This window comes from Gadus chalcogrammus, chromosome 3, assembly GCF_026213295.1.
Source record: "Gadus chalcogrammus isolate NIFS_2021 chromosome 3, NIFS_Gcha_1.0, whole genome shotgun sequence".
Classification (NCBI taxonomy): Eukaryota; Metazoa; Chordata; class Actinopteri; order Gadiformes; family Gadidae; genus Gadus; species Gadus chalcogrammus.
Genome location: NC_079414.1, coordinates 17240004 through 17263270, shown reverse-complemented (window position 1 = coordinate 17263270; position 23267 = coordinate 17240004). Strand labels below are relative to the sequence as shown.

The following is a 23267-nucleotide window of genomic DNA, read 5'->3' as shown; positions in this document are numbered from 1 at the left end:
GACCATTATCCCCCTCTATCTCTCCTGTTCTCTCTCTCCCTCACACATGCTACCCCTCTATCTCTCCTGTACTCTCTCTCCCTCACACATGCTACCCCTCTATCTCTCCTGTACTCTCTCTCCCTCACACATGCTACCCCTCTATCTCTCCTGTACTCTCTCTCCCTCACACATGCTACCCCTCTATCTCTCCTGTACTCTCTCTCCCTCACACATGCTACCCCTCTATCTCTCCTGTACTCACTATCTCTCACTCACACATACTGCCCCCTCTATCTCTCCTGTACTCACTATCTCTCCCGCTATCACATACATTCTCTCCCATACTTATAACTCCCCCTCCTCGCCCCTCGCCCCCACCATCCCTCTCTGTATTTATTTGATATGTCTCTGCCTGGAGAGAAAGCAGCAGGCAGTCGTTAGAGGGGGTGTGGGCCGGTGTGACAGAGGTGGGGAGCTAATGAAGTTATTTGACGGCAACCCTGGCCGCAGAGCAGGAGGTGAGGCGGGGTGGACAAGCAGCGGCCAGAGAGAAGGACCAGGGAGGGCGGGGGGAGATACGGGAGATAAGAGGGAGGGAGGGACAGAGATGGAGGGAAGGAAGTAGGGAAAGTTTGGAGACGGAGGAACGGACAGAGAGGAAGAGGGGAGAGAGGGACAGGGGGGAGAGGTAGAGAGAGGGAGGGGAGGAAGAGAGAGACGGTGAGAAGCGGGCAGGAGTGTGAGAGAGAGGAAGGGTGAGGGATAGAGAAGGGAAGAAATCGAGCTATAGAGGGAGAGATCGAGTGGGCGAGAAAGAGTCAGAGAAGGAAAGAAATGGGAGCGAGAGGGAAGAAAAGAGCAGCAGAAAGACCAGGTGTCACTGGAGTGTGATAACATGGAGACAAGCTGATAGCGATCGTCCGACATTGGCCAGAACCGGTCCTACAGTGGTCTACACAGGAAGCACTGCTGTATAATCGTACACGCCAAAGGGAAGAGATCAGCGCACACTGGGTTGCCCAGTCATCCAGCAAGAGAGAGCTATTTCACTCTGCTAGATTCAGTGTCGCTCTGACCAAATTATCAAAGTCACCTGTACACTAAGGCATTCTGGGAATTGTTGTCAGGCTGAAGCTGTAGCGTAAGCATTACAAATACATGCTGAATCATTTTCCGTCGTCTTGCTTTTTTCTGTGTCATTATCAGGTAGATTTGGCCTGGGGAAATAAAAACCTTAAAAACCTTTTTGATTATGCTACTAAATAATTCAGCACTCTGTAACATAGATTCTCAGCAGCAGTACCGTATGCACACCCACTATTTATAGTGACCAGCCAAAAGGTCATGGAGTGGAGTGACTTTGTGAGCGAGGGCAAGTTGCCTGGGTTCTATTTGTTGTAGTGGGGCCACAATGGGGGGAGAGAGGTGACAATGTACAAGTATTCAGTTTTTATTTGAACCTATAGTACATGTATAACATGATTCGATGATTTGGGAAAAGGTTGCTTTTGCTGAGAAGTGTCGGTCGTGTGTTTGTGTGTGTGTGTGTGTGTGTGTGTGTGTGTGTTTGTTCGTGTGTGTGTGTGTCTGGGGTGGGGGGTGTGTGTGCGGCAGTAGTCAAGCTGCTTCTACTGTAAATGTGTTCTTGTGTTGGTAACTGCGTAGGTTTAATCGCGCCCGTGTGTGTGTGTGTGTGTGTGTGTAAGGCAGCGGCCGTGTGCGCTGTCCCTGTCTGATCCAACATGGCCGAACATGCTTCTAATTAGAGGACGTCCTTCCAGGTGCTGACCAGGTTATACTTAGTCCGCCCGCTGACATCTGACGGCGTGACATTTCCAGCTGGTGCCACATGCGACCCCACACCGCTGCCCCCAAACTTGAAGGTCACTGCCCCCAGCCCCCCACCACCCGTCTCCCCAACACCCAACCCCGCGCCCTCCCCCCGTCACCCCCCCAGTCACCCCCCGCCACCATTTGAACCAGAGCCCTGGCTTGCATGCCACGGACAAGGCGGGGGCGGGGGGACGGGGGGGCAGTGGGCGGCTCGCCTCTGCCTGGGCATCACAGAGGTGGTGGTGGATACAAGCACCTGTCCCCTCTCCCCCTCTGATCTGGTGTGTTACCGTGGCCTCCCCCGCCCCCGCGGCGTGGATCATCATTAATCAGTGCTGCCGGGGCCAGCACAAATTGATGATGCGGGCAGAGGGCATGGGGCCCACGGTGGTCAGAGATGTTAGGTTGAGATGGCAGGGTGAGCAGAGGACCACCGCGCTGCGGGGGGCCGCGCGGGATCCGGACACTGGCCGGCCCAAGACTGATGGCATAGCTTCCTTCTGTGTGTGTGTGTGTGTGTGTGTGTGTGTGTGTGTGTGTGTGTGTGTGTGTGTGTGTGTGTGTGTGTGTGTGTGTGTGTGTGTGTGTGTGTGTGTGTGTGTGTGTGTGTGTGTGTGTGTGTGTGTGTGTGTGAAGATTTGTGTAAAGATTTGAGTGTGTGGACGTTAGCAGAAGACAGATGGAATATTAAAGCTTTTTTGGGGTTTGCCCTTGCAGCAGTATGTATTTAGGGGTACTTGGCAGAAATTGACTGAGTGCAAGTCACAGCCCCTGATTGATTTTACCCCCACCGAAAAGCATTTTAAGAGTAGGAATAATCTATAGTTATGCACTCCCATTTAGTATTTGTCTGGCATTGGATATTAGGCTAATATTAGTATATAGAATGCCATTCACTATTAGAGCTATGATTTATATGATTTATATAGGTGAAACCACATCATACCTTCAAGTAAGTATTGTATATCAGTATATATGGTGCTCTGTATGGAAAATAATTTAATATGATTGAATATCATATAATACAAAAAATCTGATAGTCCTATGGCGGTCCACTTCTTTCTGTTCTGTTCTTAATATTAGTAAGTCCTAGATGTGATTCTATTAGAACGTCAGAGATTATTGTATTATTAAAAAGATTATATAAAATGAGCATTGATATAACAACTTGGGAGGAACTTTGAAGTGTCACAGAGACACAAAGAGAGATACTGGCGGCGCGGTCTATTTTCTGGGTGCCTATCGGAAGTCGCTCTGTGTCTTAATTATTAATTATTCATCCGAGGCAGATTAAATGTGGCCCAGTTTCCCCCAGTGATGACTTTGGGGCCGAGACGCAGGCCACTCGTGACCGCATGCCCCTTCCGCTCACAAGTCCTCCCACTGCCGACATGCAGAGCTAAGGTTTCACAAGTCCTGCCACTGCAGACATGCTAAACTATGGTTTCACAGGTCCTTACACTGCAGATATGCTATGCTATGCTAAGTTAGCTCAGCATGCAAGCGTCAACACACTGCCGACATTTGTCCCAAGTCTTCATTCTGCACACATGTTTTGCTAAACTAAGCTAATTGAAGCCGGTTGAACAAGTTTATTGTCTCAGGTTTAATGGAGAGGGAAGTGAGACTTAGAGGAACCGAAAACTGGCTGGTGGTAAAGTGACAGATATAAATATAGGGATGGGGGTAAGACAGGGGAGAGGGAAATACATACAGAAGGGGACAGAGGTGCAAGTAAATAGACAAGGAGAAAGACCAGAGTGATGCAGAGAGATAAAGAGAAAGAGGAGAAGTGAGAGATCCAGACAGTGACAGAAAGAGAGAGAGAGAGCGAGGGGGAGATGCCCTACAGACGTGGAGGAGGACACTCAGAGGTCTCACCATCTGTCCTGGCTCTCAGTGGGTCTGATCTCGGGTCTGTTACGTCCAAAGGCTTGAGGACAGTCAAGACAAGAAACCAGGACTACCTTTTTACTTTGGTCTCCATATTGGCTTACACATTTGTGTATGAACATGGAGGATATTCATTGTTGTCGCTATTTCACAAAACAGAATCTGTGACAATTGTGTGAAAAATTTAAAAAAACGGAAATCTGTGCTTTACCTTGAGACCACTAGATGAATTACATTGTCACTGCATTCATGTTTGGTACATATCTCTGAATTATTTTTTTTAATTCTAAAAAATATAGGAATGGTGGACAGTGGACATAAACACAAAGCATATTCGACTATTCAATTCTACACATTTCTTAAGAATGGCTGCCATATAACCTTTCATTGGGGATTATATTCTTTCTTCAGACCATTCATTAGATGGAACAGAGCACCGTGAACTTTTAGTTTTTCTCAACCTTACTTCAGTTGCGGCTCTAACAGGAAGTAGCTGATTGTATCTTAAGCTACTTAATGTCATGGCCTCTGTTGCCGGGCGGGACGATTACGGAGGCCAACAATCGTCCCCGGCTTGAAATCCAAATAAAGCCTAAACCTAATAAACCTGCAAAACTAATTCCATTCTTTTTCTGTCTACTTATCTAGTCGCACATCTTATCTCTTGTTCACAGTTCCCTTTTTGACTGCATCTCTCTTTTGCATTCCCTTTCTATGTGCAGCTTCCTCCCTCTCAAGCCGCCCTCTAACCACGTGTTCTTCCCCACTTCCTGTTTCAGCTGCCAATCAGAGAGAGGCTCTGAAGTCCCCGTTCCACCTGAAGGTGGAGCCCCGGTCGGAGGAGGTCTTAAGCCCCAGGCCGGCCTCCCTCTCCCAGGGTCATGCTCAGCCAGGCTTCCCCCTCTCCGTCCTCTGCCAGGAGGGTCCCAAGGCGGCCGTAGGGGGGGGAGTGGCCGATCGCCCAGCCGGGCCCCTGAAGCCACGGGAGGGAAGCCCCATGGTAAAGAGCAACCTGCTGAACCAGGACATCAGCATCAAAGTGGCCTCCGAGTTGTTGATGAAGCTATCAGGTGAGAGTGACTGATTCTTTGTTTTGTTTGTTAGTTGAAAATAAGAAACAATATATTGTTTCATATAAAATATGAAACAATCCAGAAAGAAAAAACATATTCTTGCCCTGGATGACATGAATATGTATGTTATTGAGATTGCTTGTCTTCCTTATACAAATATTGTAATATATTCTAAGTTTCTTAATGTGAATATTTAATGTGATATCGGTATATCACAATATGCTGAATTAAATACCATTCTAAACCGTCATCCTGACGGTGATTAAAAGGGGAATATGATCATTTGGTTATGGTTTCAAACCTTTCCTTCTGACATTTAAATTCTCTTGACATCAATTTACAGCATACATCTTCAGTCATAATTGATTTGAGACGATCAAAGTCGATATTTCATGACCGTACGGGTGAAAGACAACGAATAAAACTAAATGATTGTGTATACATACGGAAAATAATTTCACTCACAAATAATTCACAGCTCTCAAATATTTCCGAAAATACATAATTTTTTAAAAACATCAACCCATGTCCATGAACATACTGAAGGTTTGAAAAATACGTCTTGAGTGAAATGTTGTCAGAAGTAATTTAGGATCCGGTGGTGAACCGTTCCACTGATCTTTATTGTGCTGTTGGTGTGGAGCTCTGGGTGTCTCAGATCAACCAATAGCAACACAGCGGCAGGTCAGAGGTCAGCTTTCTGGCCATCATAAAAGGATTCTGTTGTTTTCCCCTTTTTTCCTGTGGCCCATCTTTTTAGAAAGCTCAAATTGAGAGCTTCACTTAGGTTGGCTGTGGAAGGCTCATCGGGTGAAATACTGTTGTTCCCCTGCGCTCTCTTGCTCAGATTGGCCATAAAGCTGTTTTTTTGTCTTCCATCGGCAGTATAGAGGTCACTCCTGTCTTGACCCTCCATTTTCTTTCTATCCTCCTGTCCGTCCACGGTTTTCCCCTCGCTGGTGTCTGAAGACAGTTTGGGCGGTAGGAACAAGGAGTAGCCCTCTGGTTTTTTGTTGTTGTTGTATATGCTTGTTTGTTTTTTTCCTCCTGTGATGTCCCTTCGCTAAAGCACAACAAATCGATCGCACGCGCTCTCACTCTCACTCTCTCTCTCTGTGTTCGGCCCAACGCACCTCCAATTAAACCCAGCGTAGCCCTGTGTCACGGTGTGAGATCATCCTAAAACCTGTCCTAAACTAAAGTATTTTAACCCTATCACAGAGAGGAATATCAACATTTGCGTGTTACTTTTTTTTAAAATCAAAATCATGCTTATTTTCGTTAGTTTCGTTGCAGGGCAAATCTGTGGCACACTGTGGTTTTTCCACTGACAACCCAGTCGCTCTTGAATAGTACTCTCTGAACTGGCGCACACACTGTGTGTCATCATCATCGCTAATGAAGGGCTGAAAAAAAGCACACACACACACTGTGCGCTCGGCAGGTCCGGTTCAAGTGTTGTTGCCGACAGGTGTTTGTCCATTGTGGGCCACTGTGGTGCGTTTCCCATCTCATCGAGAGCCTCATTTGCTCGAGTGTGTCATCATTATGTACGGATAGAGTAAGCCGCCAGGGAGAGAGGGACGTAGCATCAGAACAGGGAACACGGGAGCAAACAAAATTACATACATTATCCTTCCCCGACGCACACTTTTCACACGCGCACTCTCAAAGGAGATCCATGTCATCTCCGCCGCCTGGACGGAAACACGCTGCTAATCTGCATTCACAAACGTTCCGCCGAGACGGAATATAATGAACCCAGACGTAATGCACATATGCGTGCACCAGAGAGCGTGCGTTGCAGCGGTGTCCAGAACGTGAGTGGAATGGCGGATGGTGAGGACAACGCAGTAGGACGTCGTCTGTGCGGCCGCAACACACGCACACACACACACACCCCACCCCCCCTGTCCCACTCTCCCTGGTTGCCGTGGCCACTCCCCCCTGCCCATGTGAACGAGCACGCTAGACAGGCACCTCGCGCACCCGCTGCCATTGTTCTCCCAGGGTCGCCTGGTGTTCACTGTGACTCATGCTGCCGGTGGCGGCTGCAGCACTACACGTGTGCCGCGCCGCGCCGTGCCCCCCAAGGCACACATTCCAGCCTCTGTGTGTGTTGGTGTGTGTGTGTGTGTGTGTGTGTGTGTGTGTGTGTGTGTGTGTGTGTGTGTGTGTGTGTGTGTGTGTGTGTGTGTGTGTGTGTGTGTGTGTGTGTGTGTGTGTGTGTGAGTGTGTAATTGTCCATTTATTAGTCTGCGCCTGTCACAGAAAATATGGTCTTGGTAGTGGCGTTTGAGTGTGTGTGTGTGTGTGTTTGAGAAAGATAGTTCTTTGTGCGTATTAGCATTGAGACGATTGACGGAAAACAGGCCTATATTGTCATTGTGTGGGTGTCTATAAGGATATTTGTACGTGTAAGCAATTGAAATGGCGAAAAATAACATTGGTCATTGTGTAAGTGTGTTTGTGTGAGTGTGTGTGTGTGTGTGTGTGTGTGTGTGTGTGTGTGTGTGTGTGTGTGTGTGTGTGTGTGTGTGTGTGTGTGTGTGTGTGTGTGTGTGTGTGTGTGTGTGTGTGTGTGTGTGTGTGTGTTTAAGGCGGATATGTATTTTTCCTCGTGAGAGATTGAGATGGCAAAAATAACCAATTGGTCGTCGCTTGTGTGTATCTGTGTGTGTTGTGTGTCTGTGTGAGTGCATGCACATGTGTGTCTGCCCTCTCATTGTTCTTTGTTTGATCACACCACATCTCCGTACAGCCGTCTCCCTCTCCTTCTCCCCTCGACGTCTCCCTTAGCTCTCCTCTCCTTCCTTCCTGTAATGACCACTTCCTGCGTCAGGCGTTACTGCAGCTGTGTTGTGTTGTGTTACCCAGGCAGTGGTTACTAACCCCCCCCCCCCCCCCCTCCACCTCCTACACCCCTGATGTCGCCGGGCGCCTGACCCGGGTTAGGCGAGAGATGCTGCAGTGTGTTTGTTGGCTCGTTCGGCCCCGCCGTTCCGCTCTCTCTCCCTCTCTCTCTCCCTCTCCCTCTCCCTCTCTGCCCCCTCACACGCAGTCCTCCAGGAGTACAGTGCCGGTCCATCGCCATGGCAACAGGCGGGGGCGGTAGATGAAGAGGGCTGTCTGGAGTGACAGCCTTGACAAGAGTCTAGACCCTTAGATGACCCTGACGGAGGGGGAGGGTGGGAGAGAGAGAGAGATAGTGATAGTGTGTGTGTGTGTGTGTGTGTGTGTGTGTGTGTGTGTGTGTGTGTGTGTGTGTGTGTGTGTGTGTGTGTGTGTGTGTGTGTGTGTGTGTGTGTGTGTGTGTGTGTGTGTGTGTGTGTGTGTGTGTGAGGACAGGACAAGCAGACTCGGGGAAAGGTTGTTGCCGCGCGGCGGCGATGTGTGAAGACGGTTGTGAGGTTCAAGGGCTCGGCGCCCTCGAGCCCTCCCCTGACCCCCGCGATAGGTCACCGCAAAACCACGGCAACGCAGAACCAAAGGGGGGAGGGGGGAGAAGAGTGTTCCAGGGATAAGCAGACCACTGTCTTTGCGCAGAGCAACGGTGCCGTTAGCTTATTCAATGATGACTTATTTCCTCGTCCTGGGTGAATGGCGCCGTTAGTTGAGGCGAAGCCTAATTGAATTTTTGCGATCTCGCCCTCTGCCCCGGCTGGACGGTGAGCACGAGCCGGCGGTCCTGTTATGATCGCTACCCATTGTGCCGAAACACGGGTTGCATCATCCCCTTTAACTAGGTCACTTCTGTTCCCTCTCCCCCCCCCCCCCCCCCCCCCCCCCCCCCCACCCGGTCACCTCTCTCCCCATCTCCCGTCCGCTCTCTCTCTCTCTCCCTCCCCCTTATCAAACGCAGCGTAGCGATGATGTCGCTGCTCGCGTCAATCCTCCTCCCCCCACCTACTCCCACATCTGTTTAAACGCCCCCTCCTCCCCACCGGTCTCCCGGCGGTGTCTTGGGGCTAATTACGCCCCGCTAAACCCTCCCTGGCGCCAGCAGCTAACTCGCACCAGCAGATGGGCACCGGTGTAGCAGGGCAAAGGACTACATGGCGTCACAGGACGACGAGAGGGATGGCTGAGGCTGGGGAGAGGGGGGGGGGGGGGGGGGCTGGGTGGTGTAGGGGGGTTGGGTTGGGGAGGTGGGAGAGGGGGGGGGGGGGGGGGGCGCTGGGTGGTGTAGGGGGGTTGGGTTGGGGAGGTGGGAGAGGGGGGGGGGGCGCTGGGTGGTGTAGGGTGGTTGGGTTGGGGAGGTGGGAGAGGGGGGGGGGGCTTGGTGGTGGAGGGGGGGGGGGGGTAGTGGTGGCCTTTGCTTGTGCCCCGCCATGCTGGCTGCGTGTGGGTAACAGCCGTGCCACCCACCCACACACCATGCAGCCGGGCTCTCGCTCGAGGTGCAAGAAATCTCACGTCGCACCGGCCAGGATCTCGGTCTTTTAAGCCGGGGATAATGCCGCCACCGCCACCCACTATGACACCCCCGACACCATCGCGAGCACGGCAACGCCATCGCCCCGGAGCCTTTCACTGGTAGCCTTTTTGCTTTGTCCAGCAAACCGCCGCTCGGCTAAATAAACTTTGCTTCAGGGGTCCCTCATGTGATGGGGAACAACGGAACGGGAGCGGTCGTATCGGGAGCGTACACACATACGGGTTGCATGCATGACCAACGCATGAAAGCCAGGTGGTGAGAGGATGATTCCCGCAGGTAGCGGGTAGGCAGGTAGGTGTGAACCTAATAACGGTGCGTCAGTGTAAGGTCATCTGCATTTCAGTGGATGCAAAAAAAAAAGGCCCACGGCGCTAGGGGGGCCCAGTGCACCATTTTAACTCCTGATGCTGTCATCGCGGGCGCATACCTCATTATCTGAAGCGCCTCGGAGCTCTGTCAATGGCCTCTCCACGCTGCCTCCACTGTGTGCCCGCTCAGCGACCCTCCCTAACTCCAGCACCGCCGGACTCCATCTTACACTCTCTCTCCCAGTGAGTCTCTCTCCTCCAGCTCTCTCTCGCCTTCTCTCTCCCAGTGTCCCGTCTTACACACTCCCTCTCGCTCTCTCTCTCTCTCACTCTCTCTCTCTCTCTCTCCCTCTCTCTCTGTCTCTATCTCTCTCTCTCTCTCTCTCTATCTCTCTCTCTCTCTCTCTCTCTCTCTCTCTCTCTCTCTCTCTCTCTCTCTCTCTCTCTCTCTCTCTCTCTCTCTCTCTCTCTCTCTCTCTCTCTCTCTCTCTCTCTCACTCTCTCTCTCTCTCTCTCTCTCTCATATTCCCTACAGGTCTAATTTCACAGACACGCAGAGTTGCTTCCTCTAGCGTGCTGCTATTTGTGTCTGCTTCCGGGATGTTCCCCTTTTCTGCCATTTTCTGCCCCTTCAGCGATGGATGTGTTGTGCTACTGTTGTGTAATTGTGGCAACGTATCAAATGTATATTCAATAGTATTATCTATTGTCGATTTTACGTTCATTAGCCTTCAGACGAGTTGCACCACGACGGATTAGCTTCTGCTTTTCAATGACCCTATCAACCGTTTTTTTGGTCTCCGACCCACAGGAAGGCTGAGTGTGTTTGTGTATGTTTATATATAGAGGGGGGTTTGGAGGATGTGGCCGGTACCGGAGACTATCCTTTGGACACAGTGTTGTTAGTCAGCCCTGGTGGGCTGTTGCCCCCCCCCCCCCTCCAACGACCATCCCCCCTCATCCCAACCCCCTGATCAATCGCGTTGTTGTTGTTGTGGGTGTGTGTGTGTGTGTGTGTTTGTGTGTGTGAGTGAGCGTTCCGCTAGGAAGCTGGGCTATTTAAAGCTAGCCGACTGTAGGAACAAGTGAAGCAGCAGCAGCAGCAGCGCCGGCCCCAGCCTGCCTGCGGAGCGGGGCAGCAGCAGCAGCAGGCAGGCAGGCTGGGGGGCTGCTGCCGTGGTCTCTCCCGCATGACACGCCGAGCTCTGCACTGCAGCCTTTGAAGCGCATGAACTCTTCACCTCCCCCAAGTCTGAGCAGGTCGGCGAGGGTGCAGCAGAGGGGAGGGGAGGGGAGGGCGAGAGAGTTAGAGGGAGGGTGAGAGAGAGAAAGAGCGGAGAGGGGGGGCTGGGGGGGGGGGGGGGGGCGGGGAACAGGGATGCAGAACATTTGGACAAAGAGGGAGGGGGAGAGAGAGAGTGGGAGGGAGGGGGTAAGAGAGAAAGGTACAGAAAAAGCTGAAGGAAGCAGGCGAGATGGAGCCTAAATGACAAAGCGTTCAGCCTCTCTCTCTCTCTCTCTCTCTCTCTCTCTCTCTCTCTCTCTCTCTCACTCGTTCACTCTCTCTCTCTCCCTCTCTCTGTTTTGGTCCCTTCCCTTGAGCCTGTCCCCTGAGTGTTTTTTTTGCTGGCATTTTTCCTTTCTTCTCCCTCCCTTTTTTGTTTATCTTTTTTATGTCTCCCTCCCTCTGTCCTCCATGTTTACCCCTCTTCCCGCCTGCCACTCATCTTCTCACGACGATAAGACGGATGTGCCTGCTTTGAATCCGTAATGGCACTGTGGCATGTCGTCTTTTTGCTCATTTCACTTGAGGTGACGCGCAGCGTTTTCTTTGTCAACCGCCACACGCTTTTTTAACAAACACTCACACGCGCTTACACAGACACAGTAGGACTTTTATGTCCGGGCTGATTCGAGCAGACACCCAAGGTCATAGTTGATCAGTAAAAACAGAGCAGCCCACAAACCCCAGTCACTTTCGCTTCTCCTCAGGAGCGGTGTGTAAAAGTGAAACGTTGGAGGGATTAGGTTATGCAGAGTGCAGTGGTTTACGCCGACACTTCCCCGGCCCAACCTCAACCCGTCGTTTTTACAGTTATGATTTGACTCGTTATGAACGACTCGCTCAGACGATCCCTGTGTTTCTATCGTTTCTTCGTCAAAACACATTGGATTAGCCCGAATGAAGCCCAATACATACCACCACTGACTGGACAAACAGGTGCCTTACTGTGGCGATTGTCTAAAGGTAGGGTAGTCAATTCCTGCCTCCAAAGCCACTACCCCAGAACACTTGACAAGCTCGCTATCTTTAGCAATTGGTCTGGCTAGTGTTGTGACCCTGGTCTTTCCCAATACGTTCAAGGGCAGAGGTGGCTGGTTAGGTAAGTAGACGGACAGGTGAGCCATCCAATGATTTCATTCAGGCCGCATGAAATAATTGGATAATCCCTTATCACAAGCCTCCGTGAGCCACCAATACCAACACCAAACAACACTATCTTATGGATATGGGCTTAATTTATATACCAACCCCTTCAGTTAAATGTCTTAATTATTTTACATTATATTAATTATTATTATGGCCAAGTTGTCAAAGCAGAACTGATAAAAAGCTGTAGTGTTGTGAAAGTATTGGACCATTTGCTATAGGAGAGGGTGATGGAAAACAAATGTGAATTTACCTTCCTGGCATGCCTCGACTAAGCCTTGACTCAGTCCAGTTCATTTTTTGGAGGAAATCCATGTCAGGCATTTATGATAAATTATTGAATACGTTTTTATGTGTTATTGAACCTTTTACCTGGAGGTTTCTAGCGAACATAACTTGATATTGACAGCCGTATCTGCAGGCACATTCTGATCATTTGAAAAAGAGTCTAAACCTTACATAATGCAATAGCTAGGCAAAACACACTGACACACACACACACACACACACACACACACACACACACACACACACACACACACACACACACACACACACACACACACACACACACACACACACACACACACACACACACACACGCAGAAGGGCATCCTGTATACACTAGCTAGAACCATGGAGAATGAAAGTATCACAGATAAAGCAGAGAAAAAGGCAGAGAATATTTCCACATGGGTGTTCTGATAGGAAACACTACCACCACCACCACCACCACCACAACAACAAGAAGCCTTACAGGAAGTATAAAACGAAGCAATCCTTTCATGGCCCACATTACAGCAGCACAGCTAAGGCTTTTGAGCCAGGCCATAACCTTACGACCTAGAGACATTGGTCTGCCTGGATACAATTTTACGTGTTTGTGTGTTCTGCCTTGTTTATGTGTCTTCACTCGGGTACATAGAAACTCAGTCCGAAGGAATAGTGTGTGCGCGTGTGCACGTGTGTTTGTGTGTGTACTTGTGTGCGTGCGCATGTGTGTGTGTTTTTTGAAGGATGCTTGATGCATGCATGCGTGCAAACACACACACACACACACACACACACACACACACACACACACACACACACACACACACACACACACACACACACACTGACCCCGTTGCTGACATTAGGCACAGTAAGCCAGTGACAGGAGCATGATAGAGACAGAGTGTCCCCTGGCTGACCCTGCCCTCTAGCTGCCCCCTACTCCCCCCGGCACCGTCCCTCCGTCCATCCCTCCCTCCCTCCCTCCCTCCCTCCCTCCCTCCCTCCCTTCTTTCCATCCGCCCCGCCCTCCCTCGCACCCTCCTCTCCCTGCGAGGACGCTCACAGCCAAACTCTGGCCACCTGATTAAGGGATTAACACTCTGACGGTTGTTAGTGTGTACCCCCCATCCCCCACTCACACGCACACACAGACACACGCAGGTGCCACACACACACATGCACAAACACAATCCATGTGTAAATGCCGCACACGCGCACACAATAAAAGGACACGTAAACAACACATGTAAATGCACACACTTATAAATTACATTCACATCTATAAACCAAACACATGCACACACACACTGCCATCCCTATGCACCTGGTTCTGCCTGGTGCCGGTTCTGCCAAGGAAGGCAGAAACACACACCTTTGCAGCTCACACACCGAATCTAAATGCGCACCCCTGTGATACACATAGTCCATGCTGCCATGCTCAGGATGTAGGTCGTGCTGCAGCCTCATGGTGCGTTACCGTAGCGCCTGTCCATGGAGGAAGGAGGAGCTTATTCAAAGAGTAAGGGTCAGTATAGGGTCAGTGCCTCATATCTCTCGCCCTCATTCTCCCGTCTTCCCTCGTCTCACCCCCTTTCTCCTTACATCCCTCCCATCTCTCCCTCTCCTTCCCTCGCTCCATCTTCAAGACTCCCCCACTCTCCCTCCCTCCCCTCCCCCTCCCCCTCCCTTCTCCCACTGGTCTTCCTCTCTCCCTCCCTCTGCTCTTCACTCCCTCTCTCCATCTTCCTCCACCCTCCCGGTCTGTCTCTCCCGCCCCCTTTACGTCTGCACTCCTCACCTGTCACTGTACCCTATCTCCTGCCAAATCCAGCCACCCATAAGTAACCGTGTTGGCAGAGCCTCAGGAGAGCCTGTTGATTCCTCCCTCCACCTCCTGCTCGTCAGCCGATGACGCTCCTCCTTGGACATCGCACCTCTAACTCATATCCACGCAAAACGAGGAGGGGGAGGCGCCATTTTGATTTCCGTGTCAGTTATTTCTGTTGATCATGTCGTGTCAAAAAGGTGCCCGTGTGTCCGGTCCTCACAATGCACGCTTATTTTGGAAGTGTGCGTGTGTTTATCCTGCTTAGAGCCCCCCCCGCACCCCCACAATGACTGTGTGTGACCGGCAGGTGCCCCCTGCCCCCTGCCCCCTGCCCCCTGCCCCCCCCCCCGCTCATAATCAGCAAATTAGAATATTTTAGGGTTTCAGCTTGCCGTTAGAGGAGGCCTTGGTTTTGAATGAACGGTGTCTTTAAAGAAAAAAAAACTTGTGTTCGAAAAGGTTCACTTGCCCATGTTTTACACTGCTATTTCTTTATATGGATAAGCAAGTAATTGGGGCAGTGGGGGGGGGTCATATGAATGCTAAGGTAGAAAATTCCCCAGGTTTCATGAACTCTTCGGTGCTTTGAGAAAAGCAATTAACCCAGTATTTCTACACGATAAGCACATCTGAGAACCGCACTGATGTTGACTGGCTATGCTTCCAGGTTTCAGTGTTCCTGATTGCATTACAACAGTGTAATCAAGGTGCACATGTTTCACAGACCTGCACGCTCTAAGGAACAAAACAATGGGATACTTTGGCTTTTATCATTCATGGCTGTGTTTTGGTTTGGTGTTATTTATGGATTACACTTTCTTCTGTTCTTCTTTCTTCACTCTTTGTAATCTTCACTTTTTAGATTTGCACGGTTCTTTTGCTACTGTGATGCCTGAATCCCCCTTCCGGGTTTAATTAATTAAGCCTTATCTTATTATGTTGTCTACCTTATTGAGAATAGACAACTGGTTGTGAAGTCATTACTCTGCTGGTGTTCATTTTAGTCCATCTGATTTTTTATGTTTTTGAAATAATGTGTCAGTTAAATCTGTATGTTTTATATTAATTTTACATCATAGGATTGATTGAGTCTTCATGCCCTATTGCCTCTCCTGTATTCCAGAGAACAACAAGGACTCCCAGTATCATAAGGTGTCGGTGAAGGCGGAGCCTATGGAGGTGGACCCCGTGCCTACAGACCTGGCTCCTCCCCCATCTCACCTGCTGGCCTTTGGCGCTATGGGGGCGAACGAGAAGAGGGAGCCAATGGCCAGTCTGCCTGAAGCACTGCCCCGCCCCCAGAAAGACCTCTTCTCGCAAGACATATCGGTGAAAATGGCATCGGAACTGCTCTTCAAGTTGTCAGGTATGCTCCCTCTGGACCTAAAACAATCATAAAACACTTACAGTGCACGTGCACCGCGCACACACACACACACACACACACACACACACACACACACACACACACACACACACACACACACACACACACACACACAAACTGTCAAACACAACACACACACACTCAGGGGTACACACACACACAGTCAAACACAACACACTCACACGGCTACACACGCACACACACGAACACACACACAGAGACGGCCCTCATTTTTCCTGTGGCATGTCATTGCCAACCTTGGACTGTTGGCGCGTCTTGACGATAAAACCTACATGTTTCCATTGGGCTGCTGTGGAGGATCTGAGGTGAGGCGCAGGATATATGACATGCGAGCCTGTGGGCTCCGCTCCGCCACGGTCCCCACATGGCCATGAATGTGACACTGAGGCTGCAGACTTTGTTTGTATTCCTGGATGAAGACAGAGGATTTTGTAGGTGCACCTATTGCACCCTGGGGGAATGTGTGTGTTGCTGTGTGTGCATGGGTGTGTGTGTGTGTGTTTGGGGGAAGGGGGGGTGGAGACAGACTTACAGGCACAGCTCTTCCACGTTCCATTGCAAGAGTATAATATGCGAGATTGGGACCATTTAAATCTCTCTGTCTGCCTCTCCTGCTGTGTCTCATTTTCAGTGTTTGGCAACTAAAGAGTTGCATTCAAGATCATAAGTCAAAACATGGACATTGAATTACAGTCTATCTACCATACATGCCTTTGCACACAGACGCACACACACACACACACACACACACACACACACACACACACACACACACACACACACACACACACACACACACACACACACACACAGCAAGCCCCATGGGTGGCACAGTGGGCACTGACTAAACCCTCCCGCCAGCACCCTCTCCCTCCCCCACTCTCTCTAATTCTCTCCCCCCCTCCCCTCGTCTCCATACATGCTCGCTAAAGCACACTTGGCTGCACACGCTCCTACCACCCAGTCCCCCTCCCCCTCTCTCCCTCCCACCCGTCCGCCGCCTTTACATTTCTCCCTGTGCGGCATCGCCATGGCAACGCGGAAATAGACCTCCGTCCTTGGTGGGAAGTGTTGTGACGGAATGGGGCATCTTGAGAGTGGTGGGAGGTGGGGGGGGGGGGGCTGAGGCAGCTTTGTGTGCGAGGTTTGTGGTGGCGAGGGTCTGGGAGGGGGGGATGAGGGTGTGTTTTGGATGGGGAGGTCAGAGGAGGCCAGCATGGTACAGAGCGATGCCCACCCAGGGTGCTGCATGCTGGGCTACATGAGTGGGGCCGGCGTAGCACAACACCGGTGAACCCTGAGCCTAGACACCGGTCCAGCCTGGGAGACAGGGACCTCATAGAGGCCGCCTTCTAGGAACTGGAGCACGAATGGGCCGGATTTTATCCGGCTATCCGAGTGACAGCTCCCTAAGCCAATCGCTGAGGTGTCCAGATTTAAGGGGGGGGGGGGGGGGTTCTGGGTTTATTTTCATTTGTTTTATTCATTTTATTTTAACCCTAGCTGGTTGATATCAATGCCTTGTTTTTTTTGATGGCTATTTAAGGTCTTCCAGTTAAAAATAAAGATATTCTTTAATAATTGTATATAACTGATCATTTCTTTCCTTGTCTCTACGCCCCCCCCCCCCCCCTCCTTCCTCTACCCCACAGAAAAAGTCAGTAAAGCCAACGACCACAATAAAGACAGTAACATGGGACTAAACAGGTGAGAGAAAAACTGATACCACACATTTTTCAGTCGAAAATTTGATTTAGTACCTAAAAATATTTCCTTTCATTGGTATTCATTTTGTGTGCAATGCCGTTGGCGTCTGCTGACAAAATGACAAAATGGTGGGCACTAATTCATGGACGTGTGTCGTGTGCTCAGTCCCTTCCTGGATGAACGCTTCAGACAATCACCCTTTAACTTGCGCTCCAAGAGCTCCTCCCCCGCCGAGGCCAGCTCCTCCGCCAGGACCGCCTTCCACGGTGAGACACACACACACACACACACACACACACACACACACACACACACACACACACACACACACACACACACACACACACACACACACACACACACACACACACACACACACACACACAGTTACACACACACAAACCTATGCATGCACACATACATACACCTATGCACACGCACCGGTACACGCGCGCTCGCTGACACAAACATACACACTGGCATGCAAAATATCACGCTGATTATCACACTGATTTCACTGATTCAACGCAGTGTGGAGCATCCTGGCATCTGATGTCTGCAACTGTTGAGCGGAGGCAGGGAAGGCATGGCCGTGCATTATGTTGCATCTCTTGGCTGCCTAAAGATGTCTGCGCTCTTAATCATCCCGGCCTGTGCATCCTTTATGGTATACTATATACAACGCTCTAGGTTCTTAAAGGGACAGGACAGTTAGGATACGATAGCAGTTTACGGTGTTTAGCTTCCATAAGAGAGGTTGTTGTGATTATTTTTCCACAATGTCAACAGTGGACATATCGGCATCCATGTCCTAAGACCTACCTGCTCCTTCCGGCACGGCTTCACTGTCCGCGGCTTTGGATAACCTGCCTGCTGGATGACGTGATGCCAAGAACTCAGGGCTGTACATACAGTGAGCGACCGACGTGGGGGTCTACTACCGTGTCGGTATTCAGCTAGGGACATGGGCTTTTCCTCCACCCTTCAACACATCCCCAGCAATTAGCCTCACCCGTCGGCCTACTCTCCGAGGTGGAGGGAGCTCCGAGGCTACTCCACAGCCTTCCCTTCTCCCCCCCACCCCCACAACCTTAAGGCCCCTGCCCTGGGCACCCCTTCCTCCGTTTGCTGGCACCCAAGGCCTTCCCTGTGCGTTCCTCTGGCACCAGGAGAGCCAGGGGTTAATTAGGTGGTGCCAGCCATGCCCTCGCCTCTGCCAGTTAATGAAAACCTGATTGGCTCCTGGGTGTCAAGGGTGCCCTGAAAGTTAATTCACCCATCACACCACCGCCCTCCCCATCCAGCACCCTCTCCCTCCCCTGTGTAGCTACTGCTGCTCAACTGTCTCTCTCTGTCTTTCTCTATCTCTCTCTCGGTTCTTGTCTCTCTTTCTCTCTCACTCTCTCTCCTTCTCAGTCTCTCTTCGGTCTCTCTCCTTATCTGTCTGTCCCTCTCTCTTCCTCACTCTTCTTGTCCCTCTGTGTATGTCCTCCTCTCTCTCCCAGTGTCTATCCTTCTCTCTCTGTGTATGTCCTCCTCTCTCTCCCTGTGTCTCTCCTCTCTCTGTGTATGTCCTCCTCTCTCTCCCTGTGTCTATCCTTCTCTCTCTGTGTATGTCCCTCTCTCTCCCTGTGTCTCTATCCTTCTAGCTCTCCTCTCTACTTCTCACTCTGTCTCTCCTCTCTTTCCTTCTCGCGCTTTCTGTCTCTTTTTCTTCTGACTCTCCTTCTCTGTTTCTTTGTCTGTCCCTCGCTCCTTCTGTCTCTCTCTCCTTCTGTTCTCTCAATACATCAATTATTTTTCTTTCTCTTCTTTATCTCTCCCCCCTCTTTCTTTCCAGTTTACATTTCCCGTGCTCTACCCATTGTGAGCATTTCTACATCTGTTGTTTTTGTCGTTTCATGGGATTTCTCTTCTTTTTCCTGTTCTCACACTCGCTTGCTGGCCTCAGCCTCTCATCATTGAAAAGAAAAATACCTACTTTTTTTCTGCATCTGTATTTTTCGTTGTGCTTGTTAAATATCTGTTAAATAATCTGTCTTGGGTGAACTCCTCTCGTTGTTTGCTAACCTCTGGACGCTCTACGACTCTGATCGTGAATTTCCCGCCAAAACCCATACTTCTCTTCAACTTCATGGCTGACTACGGTACCTATATTCCTGATGAACAAGCACCAAGAGTTGCTCTTCACAAAGTAGTTATGATATGAATTGTATCATAGGCCTTCGACTTGCTTCGTCTCTCCCGCTACATTTCGCTGCGGCGAGAACAACAAGGCGCCGATCAAAGATTGACTCAGTTGTACGACGTCAACCTTGTCTGCGCGATGTCGAGCTCACCAGATGACATGACTTTGTGCCTGAATCCCAATGACAGAAACGTTGTAAACTCCATAGAAACCCTCCGGCCATCTCTGGTGTTTACTCGACGCTGAAGTATGCTTCTCCCTCAAGTGCCATGTGGTATGATATAACGCACCAGATCAAGTCTGGGTGTGCACGTGCGTTTGTTTGTCCGCGACAATGAGGCTTCAGGCGTCTCTGCTCTCCTGCTAACGCCGGCATTGGGGTTAGCTCCCTGTCTATGGCTCCCTCTCTCTCCCTTGCTCTAATAACACAAATTAAGCTATTAACCACTTCAAGGCAGACACTGCCTCCTAATTGGCTTAATTATCCGAGTGGCGGGCCGCGGGTCTTAGGACCGCGGACCCGGGGCCGTCCCCTCCTGGCCTGGTTTGAGTGACCAAGCTGTGCCCCGGCCTCACCTCTGACTCGGGACAGCTAATGCTGTTATGTGCTCAGGCTGAGCCGCCAGCCCCCTTAAGTAGGACGGGGCTCCTCCTGGACAGCCTGTACAGCCAGACACACACAATCCCAGACCCACACACACACAAACACACACACACACGCGCGAGCGCGTACAGTGGGCCTGGAGCAGGTAGGTGTGAGTAGCGGTTTTAGTGGGACCTGCTGGCATATGTCATGGATGGATAGGAAAGGGTGCATCCGAAGGGCCGTTGGGCTGTGCAGGAGATTGCCTTGAAGGTGGGCTCGGGCTAGGCCAGGGTTTGCTTTATTAGCGCATTTTATTTTAGTTTTTGACACCGACCGCCTGCCTGGCAGCCATGTGTACACCAGCCGCAGCATGCTCGTACCTTAACTAGTCGAAGTACCAGTCGTGCTATAGTTACACCTTTTAATACCGTGTTGTTAACATTTAATTTGATGATGTGTCAATATCCTTATGCAGAGTGACGAGTACAGCTAATAAAGGATAGATTCCTATTAAGGGGGATGAGTTCAGACCATATGTTCTGATCACAACCTAGCGCATATGGGAAAGAGTCAATCGGAAAGGATGAGTTTGAGGTTGACTGGGTGGCTAACTGATGCCAAAAATCTTGTTTGTCAAAATTGAATAAAAGATGTCATGAATGTGTCATGGATTTCCACCCTCTTACAATATTCTCTTTCAGCCGACTCCTGTTGTCTTTGTTGACGCAAGCAGTCCACCCACCATTTACGGTAGTCTGCAAGGAAAGCTTTGGTTAAAAACACCCGTCATCTATGTAAATAAACGGCTTTGTTCTCGCCTATTATAAAAGCAATAGTTCTCGCTTTTGTTTCGATAGAAACGGTTGCACCTTTGCCGTTACTGACTTATTAAATAACTTCCAATACCCGCCACCAAAGACAATGTCTGTTTTGAGGTACAGGTCTTTGTGAAACAGTGGAGCGAGGCCACGTTATTGTTGCCGAGCTATTATGCTGCAAAACAATCAGTGGGTAAACAGCGCGGTATGCATTCAAGACACCCGTCCAAGTTCCATCCAAGTGTATTTATAGTGTACAAGTTCACCAAGATTGATGTTTTACATTCGATTGGGGTGCCGAAGGGTACCACGGTTCAATGCTATGTTAAAGCACCGGTGATTGTTAGCAGCTAGACATGCATTACCCAATCTGTGAGACCAAAGCAGGATCGATCAGACCCCATTTAACTCAGCATTTTTACCATGTTTTTTTTCCAACATGAAATGCCGTCCGAAGCTGACTCAATACAGACAAAGGCTGTTCTTAGGGCATTGCCGGGCTCATTTTTGTTAATGGAACATCCCTTTTATCTGCAGGTTCATTCTTGGTCCATCCATGCTCTGAATGAATAGCTCTTTCCTCAACCTTCTTGTCTGTGTTCATAAAAAAAAGATCTTCCTCCAGCTCCCGGCTCTACTGTGGCCCAGTGCTAAACACAATAGGTTGAAGGCCAGGGCCTAGCGCAGCACAGCCTAGAGGGCCGGTTAATTAGCACGGACAAATGCACATCCTTCACAGAAGGACTCTGAGCTTATTGTCGTCGCAAAAGATAAAGTGGCATAATATTTTGGGTGAAAACAACATTTCTTTGCCAGAATTTATATTTGAAGGCCTTGCGCTGTGCGTTACACTGGGCCCACTGCTTTGAAGGAATTCTACTATGGATAATTTATAGTACAAAATGTATTATTTATCTATTATTAGTTATTTTAGCAAGACCTTTCTGCATCTGCATGTCGCACAACAGGGTATGATCGTATAGAGTGCCACACCTTACTGTGTGTTTGTCTGTGTGTGTTCCAGACTCTGAGAAGTGTGTGGGGGAGCAAGGGAATGGCATTGCCCAGTGGGGTCTGAACGAGCAGCTCTTCCCCTGTCCTGTGTGTGGCAAGGTGTTTGGCCGACAGCAGACCCTCTCCAGACACATGTCTCTACACACAGGTAAGGAAACGCCCCATGAGGCCCCCATTAATGTCGTCATTCTTATTATTTTAACCAATGGCATTTTGCTATGTAAAGACGTGTGTGCGTGAGTGAGAGCATAAGTGTTTGTGTGTGTATGTATTTATTTGTGTGTGTGTGCGCGCATGCACCCACAGTAAGTGAATAAGGGTGAATAGACTGGATTACGCTTCCTTTAAAGAGATTACTACCATGATTAGTCTCCCTGGGAAAACTGTCTATGTAATTACCCAACTAGAAGGATGCCGCCCCACGTATACACAAACACACACACACACACTCACACACACACACACACACACACACACACACACACACACACACACACACACACACACACACACACACACACACACACACACACACACACACACACACACACACACACACACACACACACACACTGCAAGGCTACAGTACTTTTCCCAGAATGCCTCAGTAGTAGACGGACACAGTACTGCGCTCATGGCGGGGCTGTGTTGTTCTCCCCTGGGTCCTGATTACACTACCGTTTCTAACCCCCCCCCCACACACACTCACACACTCACACCTCATCTCCCAACCCATAATCAACCCCCCTCCAAACACACACACACACACACACACACACACACACACACACACACACACACACACACACACACACACACACACACACACACACACACACACACACACACACACACACACACACACAGACACCCCCACACACACACACACACACACAATTGATCCATTCCACTGCATGGCCGCCACCTCCCGGGTCCGTCCCCTGCTCCTTATTAGACACAAGCAATAAATGTCACCGGCGGTACTAAGCATTTTATTCAAAGCATATTAAGTGTGGATTAAAAATTAATGCAATCTACTCGAGTACGCTAACAGCGCTACGCAGAGCCCTAATGAGGATGTAGGGGTGGAAAGTTTTTTTTTTTAAACAAATTTCTTATTTATTTTTTTACCTCTCTCATGCGGACACGGACACACACACATGCATAGCTGCATGCACAGGCACACACACCCACACGCCATCTGAGAGGGCCGGCCAGGAACAGCTTGGCCGCACCACGGAGCGCAGAAGCAGGGCATATGTCAGCGTGATGGTCTTTTTGGTTTCTCTCTGCGACACAAAGGTTGCCTGGCTCTGTGTCCATGGGGCAAAAGGTGTGGGTGTGTGTGTGTGTGTGTGTGTGTGTGTGTGTGTGTGTGTGTGTGTGTGTGTGTGTGTGTGTGTGTGTGTGTGTGTGTTGGTGGACGGGTGGATGTGTTCTGAATGGGTGGCGGTACAACACGAATACTGTGTAGATTAGGATTT

The 23267-nt window shown here is 50.0% G+C and overlaps 1 protein-coding gene across 1 annotated transcript in view; it reads left to right on the top strand.

The window, feature by feature from the left end:
* The window catches only part of znf827 (zinc finger protein 827), a 66499-nt gene that overhangs the window by 28612 nt on the left and 14620 nt on the right, over positions 1 to 23267 (top strand). The window contains exons 5-9 of the mRNA XM_056586345.1: positions 4488 to 4778; positions 15186 to 15428; positions 17123 to 17177; positions 17343 to 17443; positions 21794 to 21931. Of these exons, the coding sequence (XP_056442320.1) occupies positions 4488 to 4778; positions 15186 to 15428; positions 17123 to 17177; positions 17343 to 17443; positions 21794 to 21931 (828 nt within the window). The remainder of the gene's footprint in view (positions 1 to 4487; positions 4779 to 15185; positions 15429 to 17122; positions 17178 to 17342; positions 17444 to 21793; positions 21932 to 23267) is intronic.